The sequence below is a fragment of the Aristolochia californica genome, unplaced genomic scaffold, assembly GCF_029961685.1.
Source record: "Aristolochia californica isolate CCGP_79_NKW_82.1479 unplaced genomic scaffold, dmAriCali1.0.hap1 SCAF_3, whole genome shotgun sequence".
Taxonomy (NCBI): Eukaryota; Viridiplantae; Streptophyta; class Magnoliopsida; order Piperales; family Aristolochiaceae; genus Aristolochia; species Aristolochia californica.
The window spans coordinates 5,346,955-5,370,170 of NW_027181992.1; the positions used below are offsets into that span (position 1 = coordinate 5,346,955).

Below are 23,216 nucleotides of genomic sequence, written 5' to 3' on the forward strand. Positions count from 1 at the left end.
GGAAAAGTTTGAAGCCTGTTTGATGAAACGCCGTAAAGAAAAAATGACATTTTGAGGATGCGAGCTAGCAAGCCACAGGTTGGCTCGCTGTCCTCGCCAACTGCTGCATTTGCGAATTAGCGAGGAGTTGTCAAGTTAATTAAAACGACATTAAATTAGCGTGATTCCAAAAATGCCCCTACTCGTCCTCTTCTCCATAATTACAAATAAATCATAAAATGCGCGGAAGCCCGGGCCAGTCGATTTGCTGCTCACTTTTTCTGGTATTTCGGGAAAGGGAAAGGGACGGGGTCACTTATTTTGCTGCCACTCTTATTGGCTCCCGACCGGGGCGAGGTGCACTATAGTTCCTGATAGGGGAAAACGAGGCCGGAAAACTTTTGTAGTGTTTCATTTTTCCTTCCTTCCGGATCTGATCGGACCCTGAAATCGTGAATTATCTGGCTAAGTTTTCTGATAGCCATATACTCCAGTGGGATCTAGAACGTTATAGGCATTCTAGGGGTTTGTCTCTTTGACAAAAGATAGAGGAAGTCCATAAAGTTGCTCCAACTGTGACGTTTTGAGAGATGATTCCACGATAGATCCATACTTAGTCGAATCCGGTGATGTAGGGCTTCTCTGCTGATCCTGGCGACAGAAGAACGGAAACTGCTCCGATGGTGGATCAGGAGGAGGAGGATTTGCAGATGGCGCTGCGAATGAGTCTGCAGCCCTCGCCGCCTGAGCCTAAGCGGAGTAAACCGCATGAAACATTCGGAGATTCATCTGAAGAGTCACCGGAGGTTAAAAACCGACGGATGAAGCGGGAGCTCATGGCGGCAGCCGCGGAGAAGCGGATGATGATATCGAAGACGGTTCCTGCGAAGACGACTGAGAAGAAAGAAACTCCAGTTTCTCCTAATCCTGTAGACCTGAAAACTGAAGGGGCTCGTTCTGGACATGAACGGAAGGAAGCGAATTTAGGGCAGGAGCTATCTCCAAGTCATGCAGAACAGCTTTTCCTCATGGTATTTGGAACTGGCGTCTCAAAGGATATTCTAGCACAATGGTGTAATCAAGGGATAAGGTACTTGATTATTAGAAGTATCGATCAATCATTTTACTTGTGTTAAGCGTTTCATTTCATGCATACTGCAGGATTATTTTTATTCATGACAAAACGGTATGATAAAGAACAAATGTCGCATGGGCTACAAGGCTCTCCAGAGGATAGAGAGGAACAATCCAAACAATAGAGAAACAATAACTAATAAAGATAACTTTATTTCCAACTACATAGCCAAACAATCAGGGAATTTGTTGGCATTTCTGGGGATGTGAGTTCACTCAAGGGTCAAAGGTATAAGAAGATCAATAAGGTCATCATAAGAAATTTGAAGGAATTGTCAGGCTGAAGACTTGTTCCCAGAGAATTAGTTGACGATGATTGCTGTGTTACTTTCCTAACTTATTGGTTAAAAATGTTGTTCGTTAATAGCATGAGACCTTTGAGAAGAGCTTAATCCTCTGATGTATTAGTGTCAGTGACCAAACTGAGCAAACCATTGAAATCAGATTCCCCCAATAATATCCTTTAATGCACCTCATCTTCTTGTAAATCCCAGTTTTTCTCTGGAGCAACTGTCAAAATGGACCTTTAGTGAACCCAACTAAGGGTGGAGAATAGAGTCTAGTGTAGCTCGAAGTCTAGTGGTAGAGCTAGGGAGCTGACTCATGAGTCACTCAGGATTAAGTAGATTGATATTCCTTGTCATCAGTTCTTGAATGTTCATTTTCTAAGGAGTACAGAATATTCCAGACATGGACCTTATAAAATTATAAAATGAATGAATATATGAGTAGGAATGTATTTCTGTGCATATCAGAGCATTCATCTTGGTAATGAGCAAATACGGAGTCTTGATGTCATCCTTTTCAGACCTTCATCATGGTCTTGCAAGAGGAGTTCTTTGGAAAATGGTCTCTGAAATTCAAGATTGAAATGTATACTGTAGTGCAGGTTATCTGGGAATATTAGAAGGCTAGCTTGTAAATATCAATAAAGCTAGAAGTTCTTTGAAGATCTTAAATTCTTATTTTTGATGGAGATATCTTAAATTTTTATAACATAGAAAGGGAGATTTTATTAGAAGAAATCTCTCTAAGGAGCAAAAGGACAAGACAGATGTCAGATGTCATTACAGCAAAGGCAAAAAAATCAACTACCAGCGAAACTCAAGCAGAAAAAGTTTAATCCAGAAGGAGAGTATATTTGATAACAAGGTGTTGCTAAATAGTCCCACTTCTGTCCAAGGGATCGGCCATACAATTGGTACTTCACAACGTGTGAATCCATGACAGGAGCATCTACCTGCAAATATCCTCAATCTCGCCATTGTATAACTAGATATACCTTGACCATGGGGAAAGATTCTACCCTTTTTCGCACACCACAGGAAGTCACATACCATTGGTGGCACTGAAGTGTTCTGAGTGATATTCATTGGGAGCCTTTCAGAGGGTTCATAGTCATAAGGGAATGCATATTGGGTAACAACAAAGTATGATCCAGACGAATGTGTTTTCTGGATCATAAGGCCTCCCCTTGTCGCCTGAATCTAAGAGCCATCAAGGAGAAATAAACGGTGATATGCCTCAGATGCTTCATCATCATTATGGGTTCTCCTCAGATTTAGGTTGCAAGCATGAGTACCATGATTTCATATTGTAGGTGAAAGAAACAAGAAATATGAGGATAAGTATCAAGTCTGAAAATAGAAAGCTCTCATCAAGTAGCCTAAAGGTCATCAGTTTTTCACTTTTAAACATGGATTTGCAAGCCGTGCTGAAAATTGTCTATGGATTGTATGTATCAGCTTCTGAAGGCTTATAGCTTCGGCAGGATGCAGAGGAAGCCACATCACTATATCTGTATTTAGCAACAATTATCTATGCCATCATTCTCATTACCACACAAACAAACCAGTTTGACAGAAATGCAGTCGATATCAATATCATCAATCTGAATGTTGAGAAGTTTTTAAACAATTTAGATATATGTAGAATGTGAAATTTCTAAAGGAAGTTCAAAGTTGGTAAATTTTTATTGAAGTTGGATCATGCAATCAAATGTAAAAAAATTGTGCTTTATAGCTGGTATGGTAATCTTTGTTGTTGGGGAAGCAACAAAAATGGAGCACATCAAACACATGCTGATTTTTGACAGATATTGGAGGTAGTTGCTTGGGAGAGATGACAGTCAACATGATGGAGCAATGGAAAAGCCACCTATAAGTGGAAAGATTTTAACGTTCAGCTGTTTGTGTTAGGATGAAGAGCTCGTTTATTGGTTCTTCTGAGGACACCCGAAAGTGTTAACATGGATAAGGTTGCTGTTGAAGAACTCCGTCATTGAAAGGTTCAAAATTTCTTATCATTATTGTCTTTAGAGCTTTTCAGAAAATTTAACAAAACAGTCTTTTCAAAAAAAAAAAAAAAATTGTCCTTAGATAATGTTGTAGTCAAACTGGACTATTTGCAGGCCTTTAAACCATAACATAGAAGCGAGAGAAGCCCATCGTGTATCTACGACCTCATATTTTTATTGATTTCTCATTCATGTTCATGTACACATCTTGTGAGAATGTCTGTTTAAGTTTATTTGGTTTGTCATTGCACATCACATATTCTTTTCTTGTTTTTTAATTTGTCTTCTTTGATTGATGCCACTTCCTTATTTGAATAGGAAGGATTTTAAATTGAAAGAAAAAGGTGGAAGTATGCCAAAGTAGGGCTGACAATGGTACCCCTTTTATTTGTTACCCATCTGGTAATTAGAAGAGTATGGAATAAAAATACTTGTTTGAGAAATTCGGTTAAGATTATCCAATTACATGTATACTATTTTTTAAATAGAACAAGTATGGGTGGAAGGTGTTCCATACCAGATTTATTGTTACCCAATTATGTTCAGAGTAATGTGGTATTGTCTTTCCATATAAGATGATTTAAGCTTTTTAAATTGGGATAGATGTAATAAATAAGCTATTTTTTAAGTTAGTTAGAGATTAGTCAATTATATGCTTAGTTAACATTTTTATAGGCTTATACAATTCTTGATGATTTGTTGATAGTTTTGATGTCGAAGATAGTATTTTGATAGTCTTGATAATTATAAATTTTTATTGTCAAAATTTTAATTTTTACACGCATCTTCCTCAAAAAAAATGTCCACCCATGGTTAATTAGGTTAATAAATGGGTAGTGGAACACCTTTGAGTTTTCAATTACCAGTTTGCAGCTACAAGGCCAACACAGCTGCAAACTGAGAGCGGTAAGTTGAATGAGAAGAAAAGCACATAGTCAATAACAAGGAGAGAATGCCAGACTTCTGTAGCTAATGTAGCAGCAATTTCATTGGCAGATCAGGGGAATGAGAGTAGAATACTATAAAGGAGTGGATGAGATCTTTGTTTTCCTCAAATATGCTCTTGAAATGCCAAGGAGGATCTCTGTTAATCTTGAACCAGCCAATAATAACATAAAACCTCTCTCCACCTCAAGGGACGCTAGAAATTTTAGTTGTATAAATTGAGCACGTTAAGAAGGGCATATGATCAACTTTTGAAGTGTATATGATGCTAAGGGTGTCAAAATGAGATAAGAGACAAAGCAAGCTTTCACAAACCAGCCAGTCTTGAGCCAAGTTTTACGAGAGATTTTATTAGGAGAAAAGAACACTGGTGGAAGCAAGCTGTCCAAATATAGAAAGGAAAAACAAAGGAATGCAATTTTGGGCAATTTATTGTAATTAATCTGGCACGTCGTGTACTGGACTGGAGTTTATTTTTTGTGGGCAAACTTACAGAAGGGAGTTAGTTTTGTAGGCCAAAGTAGGATGCTTTGATAGACTAATTATCTAATATATATATATATATATATATATATATATTTAATAGGATCAAAGGAACAGAAATTTCATCAAACTGTTTGTGTGAGAGTGAGCATGAAAGATGCTTAAGCAGTTGTTATTCATTTTATCAGATACAATTGGTGCTAGTCCTTCATTGTCCATATCTACCTTGTCCTACATGTGTGCATTATAGTTTGCAACAAGCTTGGACCCTCATGAAGGGGCTATGGAAAGAGAAATTCAACATTAGATTAACATTATCTTTAATTGATGATGACACTTAAACTTGGTAACATGACCTGTTTCATTTAACTGGGGTGTGTAACCTTTCTTAAAGTACATAACGAAGGATGCTCTGCCGATACATAGTTTCTTTGGCTTTGTTTATTATGAGATGAAACGAATATGTATGGAGATGTGGATTGATCCTTTGGCTCAATTATGGCCATATGGGGGTTGTAAGGAGTTCAACATTCAAAAAAAAAAAGAAGCAAGGAGCTAAGTTCGGTGTTTTTTCAGTTTAGAATTTTATATGCGTGTTAGTAAATTTATGTCTGTTTTATAATCTGTGTTCCTTGGTTTAATTCTTAGGGTGTGGAGTTTTCCCGTTTCTTTGGCAATGTGAAGAATTTTAATTAATTGGTATAAGCTTTCTTCCTTATTCTTTGTGTTTACTGAGAATGTGTATGCAACAATGAAAGCACTAGAAATCTGGTTCTTCTCTGTATGAAAAACTATCTTATCTGTATTAGTTTTTTTTCTGTCTTTGATATTTGCACATATTACGCCTGCAGGTTTAGCTCTGATCCAGAAACATGTATGGGACTTGTGCAACATGAAGGGGGACCCTGTGGTGTATTGGCCACAATACAGGTCTGACTGTTGACCATTTTGGATGTAATAAGGTCATTCTATTACTTGCCAGCATAGTATGTCCATTTATATCTGCTTTTTACATGGCATTCACTACCGCTTGATCTTAGCTCCAATTTGGTTTTTTTTTTTCCGAATTTTAGTGGGCCTTCTATTTTGCATTTATACACCTCCAATATTATACAGTTACCCATCTAAAAGGGCTATCTAAAAATCTCTTCTGTCTGCTTCTGCAGGCATTTGTTCTCAAATACATGATATTTTGCTCGGGTGAATTAGACAAGAGTGTACAAAGCATGTCGTCACAAAATTTGGATCTAAGAAGAATTTCTCACAATGCAGTTCTATTGTCGGGTGATTTTTCTTCTTTATCTGAAGATGGGAAAATGAGGTAGTAACACTTCTTGCCATGATTCATGATCTTGCCTCCATTAATTTATCATAATTATCGTTCTTGTGTATTACCCTTTAAACATTTGTCACCAAATTTTTAAGGTCTCTGCTGACCTCATTATTCTTTTCATCTTTTTCAGAGCATTGGTTCTTAGCATGCTAGACATCTTGTTTTTATGTGGAAATAACAAAAGGGCTGTGATTGCCACGTTAGGCATTCTGAGCAACCCATCTGAAGATGGGTCTAAAGATGATAAAAAAGATGAAGCAAGTATCCTTTATCTGTTTATTTTGGCTTTTGTCTTTGAATTGATGTTTTTCACTTCTAATTTTAGTATTTATTTCTTTGGCAACCAACCAACCAGATAATGCTCAAAGCTTTGGAAGGTCTTCAAATTGAATCAGCTTCAGACCTACAGAAAGTGTTAAGAGTGAACATCCTCACTCTGAGGACAGAGGCCTTTCATCACCTTAAAGTTATGCTTCCCATTTTCCATAGTCGTTTGGGGGCACTGCTATTTCTTATTTCTGCTTTGCTTTCTCGAGGACTGGTAAGCTTGCTTGTCTTTATGTCGTTTTATTAAGACTACAAAATTTTTGTTACTCTAGGATTTTTTGTATTTACACTTCTCCATCAAGAGAGAGCATGTCTTATCTCTTCTTGGTACTGCAAATGTATACATCGATGAGGATGTTGTCATGGTTCTGAGATGAGGTCTTGCTCAATTCATTTCATTTCCTTTGCTTCATTTCCGTTGGCTCAATGGCCACTGGGAAGGTTTCTAGTTGTGGTCTTGGATTCAAGTCTCACTAGTGTGTGTGGTGTAGTGTGCCTGTAATCAACATTGTGCTCAATTCAGTTACATGGAAGGGTTTCCTTGTGTGAAATCTTGGGTTAAAGATTCACTGGAGTGTAGGGTAGTGTGCATATAATCAACGTTTCAAAAAAATTATACTTCCAAAATAATTATATTTCCATAAGCTTTGTTTGTTGTTTCTATCAATGAGTACAATCAGATCTTTGACATCTTTTCTTCCCTCGATCCGTTATTGGCTCTCTTTTGCAGTTCCTTTACAGGATATTATATCACTGATCATGTCCTAGCTGGTGCACTAAATATTCTTTTGAGTCATCCACTATTTAGAAATTATGTAGTAAACTAAAAGATTTTGTGATTGACCTGTTTGTAACTGAGACCACGACTCTGGTTTTAGCCCTTCTTAGTAATCAACAACATAAACCCTTATGTAAAACCTACTTTCATCTGAAACATTGATGCTCTTAAATTGAGATTGCAACGACTTCTGTGTATTGCTTAAGAAGTGTTAGGTGTGCCCATTGGGACTTCAATCAACTATGACTGAATTTGTGTATCATGAAATTCCTCCATATGGTCAAAGTTCCTTTCAAGGATTGGGCTGCTTCTTTCAGTCCAATCTTCTATCGTATCATACTGCACCTTTAGTGGCCTAGGGAAATTTGAAGAAATTGAATTTATGGGTGCTACAGTTAATACTTATGCATCTGCAATGGATCCCCTGTGCCAGCTCTTCGGATGTTAATGCAAGTCCATTTGTATAGTAATTATATGTGATAGTTGCCATAGGAAATGTTTAACTAATTCTTCTTTGGGATATATTTTTATTCAGATTAGAACTTATCTTGCTGCAGGACTTGGTCCAAGCAGACAGGGACGACCCTAGCCTTCCTTTGGTTACTGCTCCTTTTGGACATGCCTCACAGGTATGTACACTTCAGATCATGTCCATAGGACCAATCTGCCAATGGGGTTTTGGAGGCATGCTGTGACACCCTGTTTCAGCAGATCCAAGCTCATTTCTTTCTTTAGAGATTTGTTAGTTCAGTTATTCCAAGCTTTTAAAGGTTTCATACTGCAAGTTGTTTTTTTGGATGTAATAGACGAACCTTTCAGAAAAAAAGTTGACGTTTGAGACCTTGGCATTTTATGTACAACAGGAAATCGTGAACCTTCTGCTCTGTGGACAAGCTGTTCCAAACGTGTTTGATGGCTGTATGGATCTAGGTGGTGGCATGTCCCTGAAAGGCATACCCACAAGTGTGGAAGTTGGATTCCTTAGTCTGTTGGAATCTCTGAACTTCTGCAAGGTTGGCCAGCTCCTGAAATGCCCCAGGTGGCCCATCTGGGTTGTTGGAAGTGAGTCCCACTATACTGTGCTGTTTGCCCTGGATATCTCTGTACAAGATGCAAATGAGTTGGAACAGCAGGAATCACTCGTCAGGAGGGCGTTTGATGCACAAGATCAAAGTGGTGGAGGAGGTTTCATTAGTGTTGAAGGCCTCCACCAAGTCCTTAGAGAAGCAAAGATAAATTTGCCGGCTGAAAAGCTTGACAATTTATGCAGTTCAGGGTTCATCGTATGGAGTGAATTTTGGCAGGTATTATTGGAGATAGACAAAAGCTTGGGTGGGTTAAAGGATTCCACCGGATCAATGGGGAAGAAGCAGTTTGACCTGTACCATTTTAATGGGATTGCCAAGTCAGTGATTAGCGGCAGCCAGTTACCAGGAGGGGAAAGTCCATTGCAGATACCAAGGTTAACAAAACTGAGGGTTTCAGTCCCACCAAAGTGGACTCCTGAGAATTTCATGAAAGATGTGGGTTCCAGCTCAGTCAGCGACCCAAATGGTAAGGATAATGTTGTAAAGGTGAATCAGCCGGAACGGTCTCAGCATGCACCTTTGGTAGATTGTATCAGAACCCGCTGGGGCCGAGCTATGTGCACTTGGGATGGGGATCCTCCCAGCATAGTTTAAGAGGCATCATCAAAGAGTTACTCTTTCATCTGTTGTAGTAGCGGTGGAAGAAGCAGCATTCAAAATGTCTCCTGGTGCTATGATCAAGAAATCCAGCAAAAAGGGGACCCAGGCTCAAGGCATTCGATTGTAAAACCTCCACCCCGGTCAAACAATGGAAGGGGCTGTGCTGTCCCATTTGTAAGTGACAAAAGATATAAAGATACATATATTAGGCACGATTTGATTAACATTCGAAACTTCTTCAGTCAATTCGTGGACTTTGGACCTTCAATTCTTGATGAATGAAAGCCGGGCGCTTGGGTACCAGAGGTAACTGATGTGTATATATATCACTTGTAAACCGAAATCCAGAACCATGTATACTACTTGCAAATCAACAAAAAACCATTTTTGAATTCAACTTTGGACGATTAACATGAGACAAAATGCGTGAAGCATCCATTGTTACTTGGCCCACGAATCTGAGTGTGCATAATCAAACAATAATTTGCGTACTTTGAAATTGTATTTTTACACTAGTAAAGTCGAAGATGAAAGTTAAATCTGAATGTCAAGTAAAAAACTTTTGACTCATTGAGATCAGATAAGCTTCTGGCATCCATCATATATCCATTGAACAATCGATCACTTAGCTAAATTCTAGTCAATTTAGCTGCAGCAACTATTCTGTTAATCGTCTCTCTTCAACCCCAACAAGAAGATTAGGGAAGAAGGTAATTATTAACAGGAAAAATGCAATCCAAGAGAAGCTGACAGAATTCACATTTAGCATCATAAAGCCCAGCCGAACGAGAGGATCACAGAATCAATCAACCTAGATGCGTACGAAACGCTTTGAACCCTGTTGTCGTTTATATGGAGCTAGAAACCCATATAAAACACATCGTTAACAATCTAAGTTATTGAGATTTGGGAACCCACAAACTCGATCGTAATATCCTGAATTCAAGCTTAGACATCTCGATTGCAGAACAGCAGAGGAGAATAAAAACACGGAAGAAACAGAAATAAAAGTTCCCTTGCTGCTTCATTTTTTTCTAGACGTAGTTCAAAGAAACAATAACATCTTAATAGACGCACGGATGTCGTTTCATGCTTAACATAAGTAAAGCCACCAAGGATCACGAAAAGACTAGAAACCCTATTAACAAAAGAAGTCAAATACAGAATCTGCCAATCTCAAGCCCTCTCGCCACGGATCCTCCTAGCAAGCTGGATATCCTTGGGCATAATAGTTACCCTCTTCGCATGAATAGCGCACAAGTTAGTATCCTCAAACAAACCAACCAGATACGCTTCAGCGGCTTCCTGCAAAGCTGCGACGGCGCTACTCTGAAACCTGAGATCCGTCTTGAAATCTTGAGCAATCTCTCTCACTAATCTCTGGAAAGGAAGCTTACGAATGAGAAGCTCCGTGCTTTTCTGGTACTTCCTGATCTCTCTCAGAGCCACAGTTCCAGGACGAAACCTGTGGGGCTTCTTCACTCCTCCGGTAGCCGGAGCGGACTTACGCGCGGCCTTGGTGGCGAGCTGTTTCCTCGGGGCCTTCCCCCCGGTGGACTTCCTGGCAGTCTGCTTGGTACGAGCCATTAGGTATTTGGGAACCAAGAAAAAGAACTGATGGAATTCTGGGAGAGACGACTATACCGGGTGAACTGAGAGCTGATGGGGGAGACGGAGAGACGGATGATATTTGTAGAAAGGGAGTAGCGAGGGAAGTTTGAAACTTTCGAGCGTAATAGGGGGAATCCGGGTCGCCAGATTAGAATTAGAATGATCGGCTAAGATTGGTTTGAAGGGGAGCACACGGATCGCGATCCCTGTTGCATTAGGTCTTAATATAACAGAGAAGATTTAAGCAATGTTTAATTACTTAATCATAATATTTAAGTAACTAAACATTATGGATTTATAATTAATTACATATTATGATTAAGGAATTCATTAGGTAAGTTTTTATCATTTTTAATTAAGTAAATAATTAGTTTAAAGTAAACAATTAGGTAATTTTTATTATTTAATTACTCAAATAGATAAATTTTAATTAGTTAATTAATCATATAACCAGATAATGAATGAATGAATTGATTATTTACATATGTAACTAATTAAGCAATTAACTGCTTAAGTGAATAACTAATTAACCATCTTAATTGAGTGATTAATTGATTAAATTATTCAATTTTTAATTATTAATTAATTAAGTAGTTGATGTTTTAGTAACTAATTAAACGTTACGAATAAGTAATTAATTACATGAGTAACTAATTAATTAATTGAGCAATTACATAGTAGTTAAGTAAAAGATAATTAAGTAACTAATTCATTTGTATAATTAACCAGCTAAGTAATTTTATTAAATGAATAATTAAACAATTAATCATACATGCAAGATCTTGTGAAATATAAATTTTTTTTTCTTATAACAGTCTCATGATATACCTTTGTTGACTCCTCATTCAGGTCCACACTCTGACTAATATTTAGTTTAGGCACCTACTTGGGTCCATAATATACCTGTGCTTATGACCTATGTCAACTTTTCATTCCTTATTTTTAATTAACATTATCTCATGTACTTGTATTCCTTTACACATACATACCTATGTTGATTGTTCAACAAGACCCTTATGTTGTTCTATTCACACACTTATACCCCTATTGATTTTACAACAAAGTCCTTACTCCTCGTTATAGATGCGGCACAATATTTCCAAAGTTTATATAGTAATTGTTCTAGTCAAATACATGTACCCTTGTGTGATTTCTCAACATACTCCCTAGGGTTGCCATAAACATAAGCATACATTGTTGGTCACCCAACAATGTCCTTATAGTTGACTTACACATACACATACCCATGTTGGTCACCCAACAAGGTCTTTATTCCTTATTGCAGACGAGGTACAATTTCCAGAGTTAAGAGTTAATAAGTCCACAATCATAATACTGGCCATTCCACATCCCTTAATTGGCTCCCTGAAAGAAGTCCTGATTGCCCAATTGGGGTCCCAAGTCAAATTCACATCATCATATCAATATCCTTATTGGTCATACCCAACAAGGTCTTTATTCCTTATTGCTGACGAGGCACAATTTCCAGAGTTAAGAGTTAATAAGTCCACAATCATAATACTGGCCATTCCACATCCCTTAATCGGTGCCTTGAAAGAAGTCCTAATTGCCCAGTTGGGGTCCCAAGTGAAATTCACATCATCGTATCAATATCCTAACAAGGTCTATATAATCCTCTTCACCAATCAAAACCCAGACTCTCCCGTACAAATAAGGCACAATTATTATTCCTCTCATGGTCATCCAGTTGTGGCCTAGACTCTCCACCACAATTGAAGAACCATTTTTTTTGTAAGCATATGCATAGTAGCTCCATATGCCAATGGTTCAAATTTTGATGACCACAATTCTACACGGTTTTGTAATTCTTTTTGGTTGTTGTACTCACGGTTTTATGTATTTTCCACTTATGTGGGCTGAACTTTTGTAGTTGACAGAGGTTCCATTGATTAACTTGTTTTTCTTGCATTGAAGCAGACTTTTCTTATCAAATATTCGATTTATTTTCTTTTTAGTTTGGCTGATTATGTCGTGCCCACTTTAGAGGCTACTCTTATTGGAGATGCTGAAAGAGGCGAGATTTTTTTATTTTAATACACCTCCGATGACAAGAGCGAGTTGAAGAAAAGACTTGGCGTCCACCAACGAAACTGTTTTTTGGCATCTACAACGGTATTGCTCTAACCCTAGTTGTCATTCACTGCAATTCAAAATGCATTTCCGAATAGGGTTTTAGATTTCATTTAGAATTAGAAGATTCGGCTATTGAGGTGATCACAGAAATCCACTTCTGCGTGGAGTAATTTTTTAATGAGACCATCTGTTTGCTTCGTTGCATCAACCCTCTTTCTGTCTCCATCAGCTTTCAGTTCTATAACAATTTGCAAGCTAAACAATGTCAAGTGGGTCCTGCATTTGCTCTCATACATTGAACCTTCCAGCCTCTTCCACACTCCCCACCATTCTATATTTTTCTCAAGCAAAGCAATCGTCTTCTCCTTTCTACACGGAAGATGAGTCAAATCTCCAGAGACTGGTGTCTCCCCTGATCTTTTACCAGGATTCTCAGCTTGAATCCCTGAAACGAGAAATGGGGCGCAGCCTGCCGAGCTTTCACTAACTTTGCGTCCAATGAGAGGGTCCGCGAAGAGCTAAGTTGCATTGCTTTTCTCCTTGTTGATCCTCCAGTTTATTCGTTATGCCTGTGTTTTGCTAGAGATAGTGGGTCTGGATTTGGAGACGGGTGACGGGTATCTTCTCGTTCGTCGAAACTGTGGAAGTTGAGATTAATTGTTGGTATTTTAAGCTCTTCAACTTTGGTTCGATGTATGGGTTTGTGAAGTTTGTTACTTTTGAAAGAGTGATTGCTTTTCTTTCAATCTTGTTAGTTGAAGAAAGGTTTTTTATTCGTTTTGGAAAAGGAGAGGTTTAGTCTGAGCAAACATTAGTTCGGTTCTGCTGATAGATAAGAGAACTCTTTAAATCTGAATTATTATATCATTAGATGGATTCAAATTTATCATCTGGTAATATGATTCCAAGCAATTACGGTTTGTTGGATTTGCAAGGACCCTTGCATGTTCACCACCAACAAAATGCGCATTCTTTCCATCCACAGAGGAGATATCAACCAAATTCTATGGCTCGGACCTCAAATCAGAATGATTTCCCTCTTACTGTGGTTACCCTGCAGGATCCCGATCAGTCTCAACAACTCTGTAAGACTGACAGGGTTAAACCCTCCACAAGTGATGAAGATGAGCCAAGCGTAACTGAAGAAATTGTTGATGAACACTGTGAAGTTGGTGCTAGGGGAAAAAAGGCCTCTCTGTGCCAGAGGATGAAGTGGACCGACTCAATGGTACGGCTTTTGATTACAATTGTTTCTTACCTAGGTGAAGATGCCCAGGTAGAGGGTGGACATGGTGGGAGAATAAGGTTTGCAAATTTACAGAAGAAAGGGAAGTGGAAATTAGTCTCAAAAGTAATGACTGAAAGGGGCTGTTATGTTTCACCACAACAATGTGAAGACAAGTTTAATGATCTCAATAAGAGATACAAACGGCTAACGGATGTACTTGGTCGAGGGACCTCGTGTAAAGTTGTGGAGAACCCAGCCCTTTTGGACTTAATGCACCCTTTATCAGAGAAGACCAAGGAGGATGTCAAAAAGATTTTGAGCTCCAAGCATTTGTTCTATGAAGAGATGTGTTCGTACCATAATGGGAATCGATTGCACTTACCAGAAGACCCTGCTTTGCATAGATCTTTGCAATTAGCCTTGAAAAGCAGTGATGAACAAGATCTAAAGCAGACTCAAGATAACATGTTGGAAGATGATCAAGAAGCAGATACCGATGACAGGGATGAGGAAACAGAGGAGAACACCCATGGTGAGGTTAATGGAAGATCTTGCTATTCAAAGAGGATTAAACAAAGTCAATATTCCGAGGATAACCAGAGTTTCAGAAATCCATCAACTTCTCTAGATTGCATTAAATGGTCATATCAACAAATTGATATGCCTGGTATGAACTGTGTGTGCCCTGATGCAAAAGCAGCTTGGTTACAAAGCCAATGGATGAAATCTCATTCTCTTCAGCTGGAAGAGAAGAAATTGCACTTACAAGCACAAAAAATTGAGTTGGAGAAGGAGCGAATCAAGTGGCTGAGGTATAGTAGGAAGAAGGACAAGGAATTAGACAAACTGAGGATGGAAAATGAGAGAATGAAGCTTGAGAATGAGGAGCTGGCATTAGAATTGAAGCAAATGGAGCTACAGTCTGACTACAGCTGACAGTGAGTTTCATTTGTTTCTATTAGTATTTTCAGTATTCATATTGTCAACTTCAAAAGATATATCCGATGTTTTGCTTGGAGGTTTTTGGTGCTTGCCAAAACTTTGTTGGGCAGCTTCTCTCATTTTTGTTATAAGAACTTTGGTGACATTGGCTGTTGTCTTATGAAGGGTACTTTGTGGCTGTCTATGGGGGAACACTGAATAGCCCTTTCTTGCATAGCTTACGGTTGTTTTTATACTTGTAATCAGTTCGATTATCCCACACAATGTCTGGAGAACATAGTATGATTTACTGAACATCACGAAGATTTTCTGGTTTACTGAAACTTCCCAAATTCAGGATACTAGTTGACGGGTTAATAAGCAATTCAAACCCAAAACCTTCCGAGTATGCCTAAGCATCCCTACTTTTCATTCTTTTGAGGTTTGCTTCAGTAAGCTCTGTTCAATCATTAACATCTTTGAGACTATGCTTAACAAATCTAAAGGAAATAAAGGTCACACAGAAAGAAAAAAATACTCTATACGACATATCTAATTAGAGGTTCGACTGATTGTGCTATGCTTAGTGAAAATGGTTGAGGAACAAAGTGTGGATTAATCATGCATAAATTGATATCCAAAAAGTTTATGTGCTGTCTAGGTTCTACCTGGATTAACAACAGATAGGAACAATTTCAGTTTTTAAGAAAAAATGGAATGTTGTAGTACATAACCTATTGCTGTCTGTAGCTAAGAAGTGAACTGCCAATATCTTATTATTCAATAGCACTCTTCTTCTTCCTTGCAGGTCTCATATGCTTTTATTGCTTCCCTCTCAAGTGTTTTTTCTTAGTATGCCATGGAGGCTCTTTATATCTTTGAGTTTTTCTTGAATAAATTACCATCATTTATACCCCAAAAATGACAAACACTGGTACATACATCACCAAAAACAACTACTACGTCTGAAGAAATTCTGATTAATCACTTTTTAATTTTGAATTCAGTTTCAAGATGAAAAGAGAACTCCTTGTTGATAACCAGCGGGAGGACCATTGAGACTTGTCAAGATCAGAAAAGCCATCCGACATAATCAAATGACAAATATTTCTCACAAAACACTATTTAGCCTAGCATAGGCTTTCCTGAGCTTGGTACCTTAAGTCGATGGAGGTATTTGTTATTTGTTTTAGGTCTATTAAGCTGGTTATTATACATTATGTTATGTGGTTGTTGCTGAACCACGTAAGATCGTTGCCTCTTGTGTATGAATGATTTAGTTTTCTGCATATTTCGATTTCTCATATACTATTCGTAGTTTGATAATCTCGGATCAAGCTCGGTTGTTTGTCTTGGTTATAACACATTAGTATGCTTCATTACAAAGTTTTCGACTCTTTTTGTGATAGCTTGTAGTTCAATGGTACCAAGTTTATCACAATATTCTATTTATTTATTTTTATAATTTTATAATTTTAATATATAGGTTTGAGCTCTAGCTCAAATTTGGTTAAAATTTTTGGGTTCGAACTCGATTCTAATTTTAGGCTCGAGGATAAGTTCAAAGTATTCAGATCAAACCAAGTTTGACTTAGCTGAATGCCACCCCTGGCCCTATGATAGTAGTATCCACATGGAGGCCTAGAGCCAAGTGTAATAAATTCTAATAAATAATAACTATTCATTTACTAACAACTTCTTAATTTACATAATTTTATATTTTAATTTTAAAATTAAATCCTACATTTTTGCTTAGAATTCTTTTTATTTTAATTAATTTTCTTGTTAAATACTCCATTCAAATTTGTTTGGTAAAATTACACTATTAACCTTAGCTTGTATTTGGACCTCCATGTGCAAGTTATTTCCTTCACCTCCTTTCCTCATTACTGTAAATTTTACTCGCTACCCTGCGCCTTTGTCTTCTTCTTTTCTCCGACATGCGAGATCCAGGGGCCCATGATAGCCATAACCGGAGATGATAAGCAGAATTATTGAAAACTCTGGTCCCCGCCCCTCCCTAAAAGGAGCGCCTATGCACACTACGCACTCGAACATGAATTACGATCTCCTATGTTTAGTATAGAACCGGTATTTTTCATGGCTTGGGAAAGAATGTCGGAAACTGCTCTCTGTGGCGTGGAGTTATAAATGCAAACCCCTAACGGAGGGGATCAACAGCTCGCGCATTGCCTCATAAAGAAGGTTCTTCTTCTTTCTCTCCTGCCAACTCTCGCTCTGTCTCTTCCATCTCCGTTGCAAGAGAAGAGATAGATAAGAGAGATGGGAGGCTGTGCGAGCAAGCCCAGGGATTTGAAGGCCGAGACTCAGATCCCTCCCCCGCAGGAGAACTGCACCCTTTGCGATTCCAAGCCTTCGGAGGAGGCTGTCGCTGTCTCCGACGCCAAGCCGGTGGCAGAGATCAAAGGCGAGGGAGAAGGATCCAAACGGCAATCTCTCGGCAACTTGTTCAAGGAAGTAAGTATTAATAATTATATTGCAGCCTAACTATTTGCATGGAATCTGCTTTTGGTTTCTTCTGTTAACCGTTCTGCCAGAAGAAGAGAAAATTTTGCTTCTTTTACGAAACTTGATAGAATTAAATCGTGTGAAGAAACGATCATAGGTTTATAGAAATGATCAATCGTATCACGACTAATCATATAATTTAGGAATGGCCAATCGTGTCCCTCTTGTTCAAGGGTCTTGGTGCCGCCACCTCTTCGTGATCTTGCTTTCTTCTTTCTTCATTCTTTTTTTTTTTTTTTTTCTATTCTTCACTTAGCTGTCGTTTGCAAAGAGAATGTTTGACGAGAGATGGTGATCTCCACCTTTTCGGGAATTAGGTGAAGAATTAGTATTACTTCATCTTCGTCTTTTATGTCGATCTCTGGGCCGTGATAAAAAAAATGGTGCTTCGAGTACAGAGGTCGCAGGAAGGTTTAAGTCGGAGCTTTTTCAAAGGGAGACAGCTTTAATGGCGTTTTGTTGCACCAGTGAACGCATTTTCTGATTCACAGTAATGAGATAATCAATATAATCAATTTGTTTATTTATTTATTTATTCAATCAGTTACATTTGCAAATGCTTGTCTCTTTATTTTAGTAATATTAAATCTATTTTTTATTTGTCATCGATTTTATTAATTCATTACATAAATTAGTTACAAATTTACTAAATTATTCACAGTTTATATATTCTACCGTTAATTGTCCATTTTCATCTATGCAGAGGGAAGACGAGACAGTAGTATCGAAGGAGGTGAAAGAAGAGGTTTCGTCAGAGGCGAAGATACAGCCAGAGGTGAAACAGGAAGCTCAACCCACTGCAGAGGCCAAGCTACAGCAAGAGGTGAAACAGGAAGCACCCCAACCCATTGCAGAGGCCAAACCAGAGGTGAAACAGGAAGCGCCCCAACCCATTACAGAGGCCAAGCCAGAGGTGAAACCGGAAGCGCCCCAACCCATTACAGAGGCCAAGCCAGAGGTGAAACAGGAAGCTCCTCAACCCATTACAGAGGCCAAGCCAGAGGTGAAGCCGGAAGCGCCCCAACCCATTACAGAGGCCAAGCCAGAGGTGAAACAGGAAGCACCTCAACCCATTACAGAGGCCAAGCCAGAGATGAAACCGGAAGCGCCCCAACCCATCACAGAGGCCAAGCCAGAGGCGAAACCGGAAGCACCTCAACCCATTACAGAGGCCAAGCTAGACGTACTGAAGCAGGAAGCTTCACCCGCTTCGAAGGCAAAGCCAGAGGTGAAACAGGAAACTGTAGTGGCCACTGCAGCAGATAAAGTAGAGATCAGTCTGGAGAAACGAAAGGAAGAGGTAGCAGCGGCCACGAAGGGCGAACAGTCTAAGAAACCCAGCGAAGGGGCGGCAGCGAAGAAGGATGAGGCTTCAGAAAAAAGACCAGAAGGAAATAATGTGAAGACGGTGGTTGCAGCGGCCAAGTGAAATTGTGAATTGGGTGTCCCCGGCATCGATGTTGAATATTTGAAGTGATCTCCGGAGCAGTCAAAGAGGCCCAGAGTCGTCTTTGTATCTTCTTTACATTTTTATTCAATTTGGTTCCTCTGATTGTTTCCTTGTTTTGGATTAAAATGATATAAATTTTTTTTTGTCGAAGATGATCCAAATTTCAAGCGCTACTGTTCAACTTTATTTTCTGGGTCCCAGTAACACAGGTGACACTAAATCTAGTACATAGGGATATCCCCTTGCCGTTGCCATCTCGTCGCTGGAAGTGAAGGCGACGGTGAGAGAGGAAGGTCCTTGCCTTTCCCCCTTTGACATTCTCCGCCATTCTCTGCACTTGTCAAGATCAACAAAGAGTAAAAACGGGGTGGGGGAAGGCCTTTCTCTCGGTCGTCGCCACCTCCATATTCAACAATAGCGAAGGGAAAGTCCTAATTCGCCTCCGTGCAATTGCTAAAAGTAAATAATCAAAGGGAGAAAGAAGAAGAACGACACCTAGGGAAGGTATATTACAATATAAAGTACTAGGGAAAGTAAGAGGGAACGTAAAATACTTGTTTGTGTTAGTGTGTCCAATAGAAAGTGCAGTATAAAATATTTGTTTGAGTTAGTATACACAATATAAAGTACAGTGTAAAATATTTATTTGTGTTAGTGTGCCCAATGGAAAATGTGGTGTAAAGTACATATAAATTATTTATTAAATACAATATTTTGATATATCTGACTTTCAGAAATTTAAATTAATATTAGTTAATACATTTCACTTACGCTGCGCACTAATAGGGCCTATAAGTGATTTAACGAGTAGTATTAGAATATATTAATATCCTAATTAATAAAAAAATATATTATATTACTTAATGATTATAGTTTATTATATATTAATACAATAATTATGTGCGATAAGAATAAATTATTAAAAAAATAAAAAATAATAATAACATAAGTGAATATAATAAATAAATAAATTATTTTTTAATAACATAAGATATGTTTTAACATTAAAAACCAGTAATTTAATACAATAATAAAAAAAGTAATATAATAAATAAATATATATTTATCAATAACATAATATATTTTTATGTATTATTAATTAATAATATTATCACAAAATTTAAAACCAATGGTTTAATTAATTATAGCAATGGGATAATTAAACTAAAATAATTTATCAAATATTTATTTTAACAATATTTTAATTATGACTATTAAATCACTAATTTAATATAGTAATTATAAAATAAATATATTAAATAAATAAAAATAATTAATTTATAAATAAATAATATAAATTATTATTTTTCGTCTTCCTCAACGGTGGGCCAGCGGGCAACGGCGACGGAGGCAGTGGGCTAGCGAGCAATGATGATGGAGGCGGCGGGCCAACGGGCAACGACGACGGAGGCAGCGCTCCGATAGTACGCCAAGAGGGAGAAGAGAGGGAGGTCAAGAGGCTCTGCGATAGAGGCTTGGCCTCCCGTGCTCTACGACGCAGATCGAGAGGGAGAGGAGAAGGAGGTCGAGAGAGAAGATAAGTCGAAGGTCGCACAATAGAGGGCGATTGAAATCGCCGAAGGTCGCGAGCGAGCGAGAGAGAATTTTTTTTTCTCTGAAACCCTATTTCGACAGAGCTTCCTTCCCGACTGCCCGAGCCCGAGATGCAATTGAGCCATGATAAGTGAATTCAGAGCTCGACCCAAAGAAGATGAAAAAGAAGGAAGGAAGAATGAAGCAGGAAATAGAAACATATGATAGAAAGTGAGTTCCACTCATGAGAAGGGGAATTTCATTTTCCATTAATTTGTGTAGGAATGGGGCAATCTACTTTCCCTCCATGAAATCATGAAACGTACTCCAACTTTTCATGTGTACTAACGTGATTTTGTCACTTAAGTAAGTGGAATAATTTGTGTAGGAATGGAGCAATCTACTTTCCCTCCATGAAATCATGAAACCTACTCCAACTTTTCATGTGTACTAACATGATTTTGTCACTTAAGTAAGTGGAAATCATATCCACTAAAACGACATTACTAAAATAGTGAAAACTAAGTGATAAGTTAAAATTCTAGTCCTCTTTATTTCTGATTTCTGAAATTATGTTCTAGTCTTCGCTACATGGAGTCCTAATAAAATCGTTCTATGTAAAGCTAGGGTTGTTCTTTTATAATGTTCTTAGTGGGGTTCTTATCTTTTTATGCAAGCAAGAAAGAACCAATTAACTAAAGAACAGACCTCACGGAGAAAACAAAAATGAAGAATGATTCAAACCTTCATCATCATACCTTCTTAATAGCCTTATCAACGAGATTTTTAACGAACATGAAGGAAGTACGTTATGAGATCACATCCTCCACAAAGAGTTCGAAAAAAAAAAAACTGCAAACTTGAGAGACATTTAGTTTTGATTTTTGGACGAGAACTTGTGAGAGAAGCAGAGTTAGAAGCACTTGCTACTTTACGAAATCCGTGGTTGGGGATGGACAAGACAAAGAGAGATTAGTTTACAAGTTTTAAAGTGAAAGAATGTCCAAATCTACGTGTCAAAATATGACAAAACATGGATTATTCAGGTTACTGATTCACTCCATCACAACATCATGGCAGGGGATATGTTGTGGAGTTAAATTCAAAGCTTGAACATGATGCACACAATGGGTGGACCATAATGAAGAACAAAAATGAAAGAGTGTCACATAACTCTTACAAAAAGAAGTCTCACATAAGATTCTTAATAAAAATGTGTTTTAGTTATGTTACTCTTTTATTTATGTCTAGTTATTCAATTATTATAGGACTTCTCTTTAAATGTTTGCATTAGGTGTAATTGGGACAAAGGTAGTTTAATTATAATATAATTTACTTATTTTCTCTATTATAAATAAATGTTCATTGTACTCAATTATAATCAAGTTAAATAATTATTTTCTTCTCTAGAAATTCAACGTGGTAGCAAAGCAGGTTCTGTAAGTGAACTCGATCAACCCACAAAGACAATGAAACAATTATTTTGGTGTGATCTTTAGTTCTATAGTTTTTATCATTTGCATACACTAGTTGTTCTCTATTAGTTCCTCCATATTTTTCAATGTTCCATGTCAATATCTGAGACCCATCAGCTCCATCAAGCCCTTGATTGCCTTGCTTTAGCACCAACTCAACTAGAAATTGTTGCATGCATGGGTTGTTAAGTTGTGGACCCTAATGAACGCCCTACGCTAAGTTGGTATGCAGATCGACCTTCGCGGTAAGGTCACTGTGGGGGTTGCGAGCCGCTCCCACTTAGTCCACGATATGTTAATTGTTGTTTCATTAAAGGTAGTTTGAGAATTTTATTCTTGTATCGCGGTTGCCCTAATTTTCTCTTTATAATTGAGGGGCGTTGCTATTAGGGTTTTATCATCACCAAGAAGGAGTTGGAGTTGTAACCCGAGAGAGGTTAGAGAAAACACTTGTCAGTGTGTGTGATTTCTCTTGTAAATTATTTATCTTTATAATGGATTACTGTAGCGGCGGAAGACAGACGTAATCTCACCTTGAGGTGAACTTGTATAAATCTTGTTCTTTTCTCCATGCTTGTTTTTCCTTTCTTCTGCGATTATCATTATTTTTATCATTAGTTTGGAATTAAGACATCTAATTCCTAACATGGGCTCCATCAGATCCAAATTTATGCAGCAAAAAAGCAACAACATACTCTATTGTAAAGACAAGAAGGTAAAACTCTTCTACTTTTCTTATTGAGCCGACTCAGAACGCCATGTTGAAGGCATATGATACATTGCTCCCCTCGTCCAACCCATCACAAGAGGAACCCAGTTTGAAACTGGGGCATTATTTTTTCTCTTGGTTGCATAGTGCATCTTCAATTAAAAAAGATAGTCACATCTTCTCCTGGTTCCTCACGATTTGGAAATTGCTGGGTTGTGCAAGTTTCTTTGTGCGATTAAGGAAAATGAGGAATTTAAGAGAGTTGTTGTTTGAAAAGTTCCTTGTAAGGTCACATAATCTCGTGTTTCAGAGTCTTGCTAAAACATATTTTAAGGCGACAATTATTCTGGTAGAATTAAAATCCTAACTACACTAGACTTTGCAAAACTCATCTTCTAAATATATATAAACTTGCTAGACTTGGGGTCCAGTTACATACTGAGGGTTGTTAAAAGATATCTTGGCTGTTTGTTGAAGTCATCTACAGATCACATATACTGCTAAGCGATGAAGGCGATAACTTAAGATCCTCCAGAATCATGCACTATTTGGGGTGATGGCAGGAAGAGTTCCTGGGCATCTTACTATTCTTTATTAGGCAAGAGAGTTAACAGCTTCAGTTCTACACAAGTAGAGTCCTATTCGGAGTTTGTTTCCTAATTTGACCGAGATTCCTTCTATAAGAGGCTATTGTGGATTGAAT

General features: G+C 38.0%; 4 protein-coding genes across 5 annotated transcripts; 3 read left to right on the forward strand and 1 right to left on the reverse strand.

Annotated features, from left to right (window-relative positions):
* The first annotated feature begins 288 nt into the window (after positions 1–288).
* On the forward strand, positions 289–9,273 carry LOC137960032 (uncharacterized). The gene is made up of 7 exons (XM_068807487.1): positions 289–1,069; positions 5,689–5,767; positions 6,004–6,158; positions 6,301–6,427; positions 6,526–6,711; positions 7,833–7,904; positions 8,139–9,273. The coding sequence occupies exons 1-7, from the start codon at positions 660–662 to the stop codon at positions 8,955–8,957; spliced, it is 1,848 nt and encodes a 615-aa protein (XP_068663588.1). The 5' UTR covers positions 289–659; the 3' UTR covers positions 8,958–9,273.
* Positions 9,274–9,959: 686 nt separating this feature from the next.
* LOC137958859 (histone H3.2) lies at positions 9,960–10,636 on the reverse strand. The gene has a single exon (XM_068806041.1). It carries the CDS (start codon positions 10,548–10,550, stop codon positions 10,140–10,142), a length of 411 nt encoding a protein of 136 aa, XP_068662142.1. The 5' UTR covers positions 10,551–10,636; the 3' UTR covers positions 9,960–10,139.
* A 1,944-nt stretch (positions 10,637–12,580) lies between these two features.
* On the forward strand, positions 12,581–15,194 carry LOC137960102 (uncharacterized). 2 transcript variants are annotated; one of them, XM_068807585.1, is made up of 2 exons: positions 12,581–12,707; positions 13,604–15,194. In XM_068807585.1, the coding sequence occupies exon 2, from the start codon at positions 13,675–13,677 to the stop codon at positions 14,830–14,832; it is 1,158 nt and encodes a 385-aa protein (XP_068663686.1). In that variant the 5' UTR covers positions 12,581–12,707; positions 13,604–13,674; the 3' UTR covers positions 14,833–15,194. The 2 variants fall into 2 exon arrangements, with proteins under 2 accessions (XP_068663686.1, XP_068663685.1); XM_068807584.1 differs by having other exon boundaries at positions 12,686–15,194.
* Positions 15,195–17,100: 1,906 nt separating this feature from the next.
* On the forward strand, positions 17,101–18,876 carry LOC137958673 (uncharacterized). The gene is made up of 2 exons (XM_068805758.1): positions 17,101–17,295; positions 18,050–18,876. Exons 1-2 carry the CDS (start codon positions 17,101–17,103, stop codon positions 18,773–18,775), a joined length of 921 nt encoding a protein of 306 aa, XP_068661859.1. The 3' UTR covers positions 18,776–18,876.
* Positions 18,877–23,216: the final 4,340 nt, after the last annotated feature.

Excerpts from the sequence above, each read along its gene's own strand:
- LOC137960032 (XM_068807487.1), top strand. The coding sequence starts at position 660 with ATGGTGGATCAGGAGGAGGAGGATTTGCAGATGGCGCTGCGAATGAGT. Across the intron at positions 1,070-5,688 it reads TGGTGTAATCAAGGGATAAG|GTTTAGCTCTGATCCAGAAA; the intron begins GTACTTGATTAT and ends TTACGCCTGCAG. Across the intron at positions 7,905-8,138 it reads CTTTTGGACATGCCTCACAG|GAAATCGTGAACCTTCTGCT; the intron begins GTATGTACACTT and ends TATGTACAACAG.
- LOC137958859 (XM_068806041.1), bottom strand. The coding sequence starts at position 10,550 with ATGGCTCGTACCAAGCAGACTGCCAGGAAGTCCACCGGGGGGAAGGCC.
- LOC137960102 (XM_068807584.1), top strand. The coding sequence starts at position 13,540 with ATGGATTCAAATTTATCATCTGGTAATATGATTCCAAGCAATTACGGT.
- LOC137958673 (XM_068805758.1), top strand. The coding sequence starts at position 17,101 with ATGGGAGGCTGTGCGAGCAAGCCCAGGGATTTGAAGGCCGAGACTCAG. Across the intron at positions 17,296-18,049 it reads TCGGCAACTTGTTCAAGGAA|AGGGAAGACGAGACAGTAGT; the intron begins GTAAGTATTAAT and ends TCATCTATGCAG.